The sequence below is a fragment of the Brassica napus genome, chromosome C3 (assembly GCF_020379485.1).
Source record: "Brassica napus cultivar Da-Ae chromosome C3, Da-Ae, whole genome shotgun sequence".
Lineage (NCBI taxonomy): Eukaryota > Viridiplantae > Streptophyta > Magnoliopsida > Brassicales > Brassicaceae > Brassica > Brassica napus.
Genome location: NC_063446.1, coordinates 63,086,337 through 63,097,387, shown reverse-complemented (window position 1 = coordinate 63,097,387; position 11,051 = coordinate 63,086,337). Strand labels below are relative to the sequence as shown.

At 36.3% G+C, this 11,051-nt stretch overlaps 1 protein-coding gene across 1 annotated transcript; it reads right to left on the bottom strand.

Moving 5' to 3' along the window:
* Positions 1-1,030: 1,030 nt before the first annotated feature.
* LOC125583817 (disease resistance protein RPS4B-like) lies at positions 1,031-6,222 on the bottom strand. Its single transcript, XM_048751331.1, has 2 exons — positions 5,244-6,222; positions 1,031-1,664 (listed from the first exon to the last, which is right to left on the bottom strand). The coding sequence occupies exons 1-2, from the start codon at positions 5,777-5,779 to the stop codon at positions 1,046-1,048; spliced, it is 1,155 nt and encodes a 384-aa protein (XP_048607288.1). The 5' UTR covers positions 5,780-6,222; the 3' UTR covers positions 1,031-1,045.
* Positions 6,223-11,051: the final 4,829 nt, after the last annotated feature.

Below are 11,051 nucleotides of genomic sequence, written 5' to 3'. Positions count from 1 at the left end.
TTAATTTTCTAACCTAAAACCTATTGACGATAAGGTGATTTATCTCTCTTCATATTATTTAAAATCATTTTCGACTTCCAATGTCTGACTCTGTCCGGAATAAATGATGAAAAGAAACTTAAACAGAGACACACCTTAACACCATCCAAGACCTCTTCAATCGTGCTGTAAGGCAGGTTAAGGTCGGTAAGATTCTGGGGTCGAAGTCTTTGGGAAGGTTCTTGAAAGGAAATTCAGCCAGTAGAGATACCGTATCTATCTAATGGAAGCTCAAGCTCATCAGGGAAGTTTAGTTTGCAGTCAGCTTTGCATTGTCGATGACAGTGAGAACTATACAACTTCAGATACCTAAGATTACGCATGTTGTTGAAGGTACATTTGTCCAAAGAAAGTCCTTCTCCATTTCAGACATGTCAATAAAAATACCTCTCACAATACCTCTCACCATGTCGTCTCCCTGCTTGACCAATAAAGACAATAAGTTAGTAAGTTGGCAATTTCTTAAAACAGTCGAGAGCTAAGTGAGCTTCTAGTTATCATGAAAATAAGTTTATCTTACCGCTGTTTTCTTCAGAGCATGAAGGCCTTTATGGTTGAACAGCCTACGCGATCCGGGGAAGCAAGTTCCTTGCCAAATGTATACAGCAATCGTGCATCTCCACTCGTCCACCAGAAATGTTAATCAAAAACTTACTGGCAAGATCCTTTAGATCAGACTCCACTAAACACCTCACGTAATACTCATCCCCTGATCTAAAAGAAGCACGCAACATCAAGAAACACATCTTTTTGATGCGGACTTACCTCATTATAGCTTATCTGCCAAGAAATCTTGTATCGTCTCATTGGAACTTTGTGACAGCTTGCGAAGTGCCTCTTTCCAGTGAGCCTCGTTTTTTCCATTAAGCTCTCCACCCAATATCTTGAGAGCGAATGGGTTTCCTTTGGCATACTCCGAAAATTCTTTGGAAGATCCTGAAATTTCCCACAGGATTGACGACACCAAAGGCATAATGGCTGAAGCACTGCAAACTGTCTCTGCCACTTAATCTAAGAACCTCATAATTTCATCAACCTCCCCTTCGATCACTGACCTATCACTCGTCGTGATAATGATTAAGCTACCTTCCTTAATCCAGTCGCCATTGCCAAGAAGAACTTCTATCTGTTTCTTGTTAGTCACGTCATCAAGAATAACAAGAGACTTATTACGGAGTAGGTGTATTTTCAAGGACTCAGCTTGCATGGAATCGACGACTTCATCCACATATTCCTTCCTCAACAACTCCTTCGCGAGATATCTCCCATTCATCCTGCCGCTTTTACTCAACTCACGCACATCTACAAGAAAAGCGTGGCGCACAAACTTGCCTTCACGCTTTTCATACAGGATCTTTGTCAAGGTGGTCTTACCAATACCCGGCATCCCGACAAGACCAAGCTTAAGAGTACGGTCTGCGTAAGAGTTTAACATCTCTTCCAACTGATTTAGACGTGTTTCTATGCCGAAGGAAGGAAGAGCCGAGTCTGAAGCAGATTCAGCCGTTTCTTCATCTCCTGCACCAGGATTGTCAATGGGGATTACTCTTTCCCGTGTTGTCGAATTGAGAGTTAGCTCTTTGGTCACTGCCTTTACAATCTGAATGATAGATTCACTTTCTTTGCTGTAAGACAAGTGAAGAGAAGGACTCATAAACATTTATAGCCAAACAATAATAAACTAGTCCAAAAACTATATATATATATATATATATATATATACTAGGTGTTTTCCTGCACCATGAGCAGTGATAAATTTTTTAAAAGTTAAATTATATTTAAAATGAAATTTATTAATATTATATATTTTATTATTTTTGACTAATATTTAATATAAAGTTGATTATTTAAGCATAAAATTAAGAAAAAAATAATTTTGTTTATTTTAAATTATATTTAATAATATAAATGTAATATATTTAAAATTCAAATCTTAGATAAAATTTTTATCTATTTATTTTGGTTAAATGTATTAAATCAACTTGTATAAAATTACTAAAAATCATATAAAAATTGTATAGTTATTAAAAATTATAACTAAACAATATTTATAAAATTTGTAGATATCTAAAAGAAACTAATGAAATTATGATTAACAATTTATTAATTTTTTTAAAAAAAGATGTAGAAAATTTGAAAATATTAGTAATAAAAATTGTATAATTATAAAAATACATTAAATAATGTATTTCGAAATTTATAATGCATATTTCAATATATTTATTTAGTGATGATTTATGAATTAGTACCATATTTTAAGAAGTTTAACAAAAATATAAATCAACATTAAATGTAATGTATTAGTTATTGTCATATTCTATAAAGTGTACCAAAAATATATGTCAGTAATAAATGTGATTGTCCATGTCATATTAACTGTAAGTCATGTCATCAATCTTGTTAGTCATGTCATCATTTTTTTGTAAAAATGATTGTAGATATGACATGTGGCAAAATCACTTCGCAAATATAGTTTAGGGGATATAAGTTGATTTATAGGTCCATAAATGATTTAATTTCTTTTACAAGTGTACTGATTTCTAAATTTAACAAATCACACATGATTATTTTCAAATTTACATCTTTGTATTTTTAACATATTTTTCAAATCCACTAGAATTTACAGTAAAATCAAATATATAAGTAAATCTATATAACTGAAAGACATTAGTTTTCAACTAGTATTTAAAAAAATCACTAAGGGTGTGTATTGAATTATGCATTTGAAATGATTTGGAATGATTTGATTTCCGGTGAGTTTTAACATGATTTTGGATGAATTATGAAAGTTATTAGGATTTTAGTTACACAATTCCAAGATCTCATCTAAAACTAACTAGGATAAGACCCGCGCCTTGCGCAGGGTTAGGCAATGAAGTTGAGATTTTTTAAACTGGACATGATTCAATATTTTGAACATCCAAAGAAACCGTACATGGGTAATGTTTTTTAAAAAAACATCCAAACCTTAACATCGCACAGAACCATATCAATGGTCTCACCACCACCACCAGTTGTTTGTTTCCACAATCGAATAACCTTCACCTTGATCGTCCAGCTGGTTTTGAACGGTTTCAAATCGACAATAGAAGTAACAGATGAAATATTTTGTGAATCGATTGTTTGTTCTTATCGGCAGTGTTGCAATATGATGTGCTCAACCAATGGTGAAAACCGATCTTTTTTTTATAGTAATATATTTTAGGTTAAATGAGTCGATGATTAAGAAAAAATCTAATATTGCATTTAGGGTTTGACTGGTTCAAACGCAGCGGTTGTGGTTGCGGCTGCGGGAGTTTGTGGATGCGGGCGGTTGCGGTTTCTAGCGGTTTTAAGAGATTTGTACGACTGGTACTGCGGTTAAAAATTGTGTGTTTGCGGGTGACTTATAACTGGTTAACTACCAAATACCGTAATAGTCAAATAATAAATTAACAATATTTAAATTTAATATAATTATAAAAATATCAAAAATCATAAAATTATAATAAAATAAAATTTCTATTTAGAAAGTTATAATTTAATTTTTGAAAATTTATTGAAATTGTTTTTATTATAAAATTTTATAATATTAATTAAAATATAATAGATATATTTTAATTTTCATAATTTCAATTTAATTTTTTTATTAAATATTTTTACTTTTGTATATATATTGTTTTAAAAAAAAATAAAAAATTTTACCCTCCCGCAACCGCCCGCAACCGCAAACGCTAGCTGGAGCCAGCTTTTGAATTTATGAGATTCGGAGCGGTTTGAGGCGGTTTAAAGCGATTTGAGTGATTGTTGCAAACCGCCGACAACCGCTACCGACCGCAAAAGCTGCGTTTGCGGGGGGGTAGCGGGAAAACCAGTCGCCCCCTTAATAAACATTAACTAAATTCCCTTAAAAAAATTGGAATGTTTTACCTTGGTGAGAAAGTTTTCCATTTTACTTAGGGACTTGCCGTCATAGATTTTTTTAGAACCCTCTAGCAAGTAAAAATATCTTTTCTAGTAAAAATCATACCATTATTATTATTATTATTTTTTGTAAAAAAGCCATAAAAATCATACCATTATTATTACATATTTAGTTTTCCGTAAGTGCTCCAATCTATATTTAATCAAGCCTTGGGGATTAAGTTTTACCATATTCAATTTATTTTTCCATATCCTTATAATTCAGAAGTGTGCATGCCAAATTTATTCAACTTTCGACGATAAACCATGTCAAAATCCCGGTTTGCGAGAATTCAAATGATACTCATACCGACTGTTTTATTTCACATATGGTTCGGTTCTAATTAAAATTATAAACCGGCCACCAGCTATACCTTGATCAAAACTCTGTTATTTACAAAACACTATTGACATAACTTCTATGGTTTCTTTCCAACTTGTTCATTTGATTGTGTATTTTTAATTAGAACCAGATACATGAGCACTTAATCCCAACGTCTGACTTAGACACGATACATGACGCCATGGCAACCAACTATCGACAGTTCCATGGTCTACGCTAATTATTGTTCATGACGTCTTCTTAGCAAATTATTCTGAGTAATAAAAGCTTCAGAACCATACGGATTACTTTCGATAGACGTGGCCACGAGACAGTATCAACTTTACTGTATGAATTTTTTTTTATTAGGGATGAAACGCTTCGTTTATACAGTGTTTGATCGTTTTTAAATTATGTGTTTCTTTCGTTATATTACATGAGCCTTTTTTTTAATATCGATGGATATGGTCACATTCTCTAGCATTTAATCATGGACTCACCAATTTCTCAATTGATTATGCAGCTGACACGTCACTTTAATTAACATCCTAATTGATTGACACCTAAGATGGGCTATTTTTTAATTAATACAAAATTGAGGTTACAATTTTTCAAATGTTCCTCAATTAATATATAGAGATACTAAGTAAACTAAAAAACTCAAATAAATAATTTAAATTCCTTAGAAATCTGATCAAATTCATTACTTAAAATATTTCTAATAACATTGAATTACATTTTAAAATCATTTGTTGAATAATCTTATAGACATTCTTACTACGAGAGAGTGAATCTTTAAAATCCATGTTTGAACGGATGATTCATCATTTTTTAATACAAATCCCTTCAAATTTGAGACTGAAACACTCTAATCAATAATGACTGATTTAAGTGATTTTGTTTCAATTTCTAAACTTATGAAAGTCCAGGAACATGGTACCTCGTTTCAGTTAAAGTGAAGCCGAACTTTCTTGAAACGACTCCTAAAGCGTCTCTCCACTTGTCGAACTTTTCACCTTTGCAAGTCCTAGCCAATTCCCAAAACTTGTTACCGAACACTCCGTTCAGATCTTTCACATCGTTTGTGTCTACCTTGTAGAAGATCGGAATGACCACAAGTTTTCCGGAGTCAACGAACTCCTTGATCTTCTCCAGCTCGTCCAAGCACCACTTTGACTTCGCATACTCAATTGAGAAGATAGCAAGCGCGATCTTTGACTCCTCGATTCTGCCAAAGAGGGTGGCGATATCTTCACCTCTAGGAGCTTTTTCGTCGATGAAGACATTGATTCCATCTGTTTCTAAGGCCTCCACCAGATGGCTGACGAAATTCGTCCGCAATTCCCCTCGAAAATTGATGAAGACTTGGTTGTGCGGCGGGGATTGCCCGGAGGAAGAGGAGGAGGCCGCCATGGTCGATTGGTCAAGCGAATTTTTACAGAGCAGCAATAAACGATGAGAGAAGAGTGCAATCATTAAGGTATTGTGCGCTTTTTAAAAGTATTTTTCATTTTCAGCAGGTGTGGAAGACAGAAGACCATTAACCAAAGAGTTTTTTACACCGCAAGTCAGTTTCCAAGTATTATTTACATGCTAAAAACCAAATCATTACAACTAAAGTCATACATCTGACTAAAGAGTTCATACTATCTTATTAAATTGATTATTTATTTTTTTGGAACAGATAAACAAAAAATTAAAATTAAAAAACTTCTTCATCACATTTCACTTTTTGGTATCTCAATCCATAGTGCATCATGTCATCTATGTTGCAGTTTTCTTCACCGTACTTTCTGGTCCTCCTCCGTCATTGTCGATGAACTTCAGCCAAGCTCGAGTCGAAGCCGTAACGGTTTGTCTTTTCCTTCGCAGCGAAATCATCAGAACATCTCCCTCCTCGACGTTCACTACAAGAAAACAACGGTATTCTGACGGACATTCCGACGGAAAATAAAATCCTCGGAATATCCCGAGGAATTTCCGAGGAAACACAAAATTTGGTTTCCTCAGAATTTCCTCGGAATATACCGACAGAATTCCGAGGAAATATCAATCCGTCGTAATATTCTTATGGAATACCGAGGAAAAATGTATTCCTCGGAAAAAACCGATGAATTCCGAGGATATATTATAGCCGTTAGAGAGCCGTTGGGGATTTTAAAAATTCCGAGGAAATTCCGAGAAAAGAGCCGTTGCCGTCGGTATTCGTCGGAATTTCCTCGGTCTGTCGGCAGGATTTCAACTATAAATACAAGCACCCCTCTTCCTCTTCATTCACTCCATATCTTCATCTTCCCTCTTACTCTCTTCACACACGAATTTGATTCATAAAAAACATGTATTCTTCAAATTATTTCGTTCTTGGATCGATCGACCTCATTTGGATCCGAACACGAGATTGCTTTTGGAAGAATACCAACGAGGTATAACCGAATTCATGGGGTTAGTTCACCGACAACCGGATGCAAAAACAGGTATGTTAAGATGTCCTTGCTCTAATTGTAAAAATAAAAAGGTTATTAAAGAGTGGGATGTTTGGACTCATCTATATTTGAGTGGGTTTACACGAAGTTACAAAATTTGGTATCATCATGGGGAAACTGATTATGAACATGGTAGTACTAGCGAACCTCAGCCAGCGGTTAGATTAGAAAAACCAATTAGAACGGATGTAGATTATGGTGTAGGTACTGAGCAGAAGGTAAATGATCATTTTAGAGGGGAAGATTTACCCAATGCATAAGCTAGGAGATTTTATGATTTGTTGGATGCTGGAAAGCAACCATTGTACGAAGACTGTGTGGATGCGATTGCTGATTTTGTAAAAGGTATTCTACCGAGGATAATGTAGCTCCTGGTTCATACTACGAGGTTCAAAAACTTGTAGCTGGTCTTGGTTTATCGTATCATGTAATAGATGTATGCAGCGATAACTGCATGATTTATTGGAGGGCGGATGAACAGCGGGTTACATGCAAATTTTGTGGAAAGCCTCGTTATAAAGATACGAGTGGAAGAGTTCCAGTGCCATATAAAAGGATGTGGTATTTGCCTTTGACGGAAAGGTTGCAGAGGTTGTATCTGTCTGAACGCACAGCGCAACCAATGAGATGACATGCGGAGCACTCAACAGATAGTGAGATCAGACATCCTTCAGATGCAAAAGCGTAGAAGCATTTCCAATCAAAGTATCCCGACTTTGCGTATGAGAGAAGAAATGTCTACCTTGGTGCATGTACTGATGGTTTCAGCCCGTTTGGGAAGAGTGGAAGACAATATTCTCTATGGCCAGTCATTCTTACACCATACAACATACCCCCAAACTTGTGCTTGCGACGAGAGTTTTTGTTTCTCTCGATTCTCGTTCCCGGACCAGAGCATCCTAAGAGATCACTTGATGTGTTTTTTCAGCCACTAATATATGAGTTGCAACAACTATGGGCTCAAGGTGCTGAAACATACGATGTTTCGTGTAAAAAAAACTTTCAAATGCGGGCAGTACTAATGTGGACAATAAGTGATTTTCCAGCATATGGTATGTTATCTGGATGGACAATGCATGGAAGGCTATCATGTCCATATTGTCAAGATAACACTGATGCTTTCCAACTAAAACACGGCAGGAAAACGTGTTGGTTTAACTGTCACAGGAGATTCCTACCACTGATCATCCATATCGTAGGAGTAGGAATTTGTTTACGAAGAACAAGAGGGTGTTTGACAGTCCACCTCCGGAAATTTGTGGGAAAGATTTGAAGACACAACTAAGAGATTTTAGTGCAGAAAGGACGCCAGACGTCGGTGGACATGAGCGTTTTCCGGTAGATGCTGTTGGAGACCTACATAACTGGCACAAAAAAGTATTTTCTGGGATCTGCCATACTGGGAGGATCATCTGCTAAGGCATAATTTAGATGTCATGCATATTGAGAAGAACTTTTTTGACAATCTCATGAACACGATCCTTAATGTTCAAGGTAAAACAAAGGATAATTTGAAGTCAAGACTGGATTTAGTCGATATATGTGCTCGTTCAGAACTTCATGTTGATGAGAATGGTAGAGCTCCTTTTTCCCATATACCGACTTGATGCAGAGGGAAAAGATGCGTTCTTTGATTGGATTTCAAACGATGTGGAATTTCCAGACGGTTACGCATCTAATTTGCGTAACTGTATCGACATAAAGGAAGGAAAGTTTACTGGCTTGAAAAGCCACGATTGCCATGTAATGATGCAGCGCCTCCTTCCGTTTGCCTTCAAGGAACTATTACCACGAAATGTTCATGAAGCAATTGCAGGGATAAGTGGTTTCTTCCGCGATTTATGCACGAGATCAGTGACTCTTGAAGGTATTAAAAATTTGAAGACTAACATAGCCGTGATTCAGTGCAACCTTGAGAAGATATTTCCTCCCTCATTTTTTTATGTTATGGAGCATCTTGTTATTCACTTGACAAGAGAATTGGAACTTGGTGGTCCTGTGCAGTATAGATGGATGTATCTGTATGAGCGGTATATGTTCCATTTGAAGAAGATGGTGAAAAATTTAAGTAGGGTGGAAGATTCTATAGTCGCACAGATGATCAATGAAGAAACTTCAAACTTTGCCGAGTACTACTTTCTAGTAGAAGTTCAGACCAAAAACAGAAGACCTGCTCGACATGATGATAGAGGCGAACGGGCAACATATCATGTTACGGTTCCAGAAATTTTCACAGACGTTGGACGACTTAGCGGAAAACCAAAGGAACGTCGACTTACTGAGCAGGAGCGCAGTAATTTGCAAACATATTTGCTCACCAACTGCGAAGATGTTCTTCAATATGAGAGGTAAATAAATTAGCTTACAAATTTTTATTTTAACAAGTTAAAATTTAAATCTTAATTAATTACATTATTGTCATCATATGTACAAGATTTTCATGGCAGAAAAGCGGTTCGAATATAGATACGCCACAGAGGACGAACTAGAAGAAATGAAGCAGAGAGAATTTTCTGGATGAATGTTTACTTATGTGAGTGCTTTAAACAAATTAAAATATCATTTATCACATATTTATACTATTTCACATTTATTGATATAACATATATATGTGCTATTAATAGGTGTCTGCTGGTTTGGCCAGAGGTGAAACATTTGACGATTGGATACGCGAGATGGTCGTTGGACCAAACTTTGTTGTGAAGTCATATCCGAGATTTTGTACTCGAGGATATGCATTCACAACTCAGAAGAGGAGACGTTCGAGTACGACTTATGATGCTGGCGTTTGTTCTGCATCAGGAGATGATGTATACTACAGACACATACATGAGATTTTGGAAATCAAGTATTTGTGCATGGTTGGATTGCGCTGTACTGTTTCTATTGTGATTGGCATGACAACACTCTAGATCGAGGTGTGAGAACAGATGCATTTGGTGTTACATCAGAAAATTCGAGGCTAAAGCTGCAATATTATGATCATTTCATTCTTGCTTCTCAGGCCGATCATGTAATTAAATGTTAATTATTCAGAATGATTCATCATCATGTGTATTAATTTATAATTTTACTAATAATTTTTTTAATGTTACAGGTTTGTTATATCAAGTACCCCCGGGTAAGGAACAGAGATGATCCATGAGTTACTGTTACAAGACTCAACCCGTGAGGCCGAGTTCAGGAAAGTTCTGAGCTGGAAGACCCACTACAACCAAGCACATCCGACAACTTAAGTGCAGCAGAAGATTTAGCTGGAGTTGGCCTTGTAGTCGATTTAACCGACTTCGAAGAGGAAGCCGTCGTTCACGTAGAGGATGAACCAGTGATTGGAGAGTTTCACCAAGATCCAGATTCAGTTTCATCTGGTGATGATGACTGGGAAACAGACTAGCATCGACTTTTTTTTTTTAATAGAAATACCGAGGAAATTCTGAGGGAAGATAGGTTTTCCTCGGAATAGACCTTGTCGATTTAGGGATTTGATTATAGAGTCTTTTTCCTCGGAATTTCCTCGGAATATTTCGACGGAATTCCGAGGAAGATAAGGGTTTCCTCGGAATTTTCTCGGAATATTCCGAGGAAGTAGGGTTTTTAAACCGAAAACAACGTTTTGCGGTTTGAATAATACTTATATAACCATTATTAAGTGTCTTAGACTGATTTTTTTTTTTTTTAACGCTTTGTGTAATATTAAATGAACCGTAAGGTTCGTAGTTCTTACCTAGCCAAAGGCTAACAAAAACAAATGCAAAAAACACCAGAGTTGCAGAAAATCAAGTAGGCATCTTATAACAAAGAAACTCTAAGGAGTCAAAGAGAAGACCTCATCAGTAACAGAAAGTGAGGATCAACGAGAAGCATTCAATGAGTTTTAGAAGAGCATAGCCCAAGCTCGAGCTATTGCAGTGTCACACACGATGAAGTGATCTACCCACTCAGATGCATTGCCTACAATATAGGTTCATTGCCACGTGATTTCGTTATGGAGAGATATAACCAAGACACCAATATGATATTGTAATCATTAGGGAGGCAGAACAACTCCAAGAAACATAACCAAAGTAACACAAACGGGTTGAAGCAGAACGTCGAAAACGCTCGAACTATGCAGGAGTCAAACCGAAAGAGGCCAGCACAGGACCGTGATAAGATGCTTGACCAAGCGAGGAGCTGTAAGGGAACCGGAAGAATGCAAACCAACCAACCAAACAGTCCTACCCCGTAAACAAAAGCAGAGGGGAGGCAATAAACGATGAAACAGA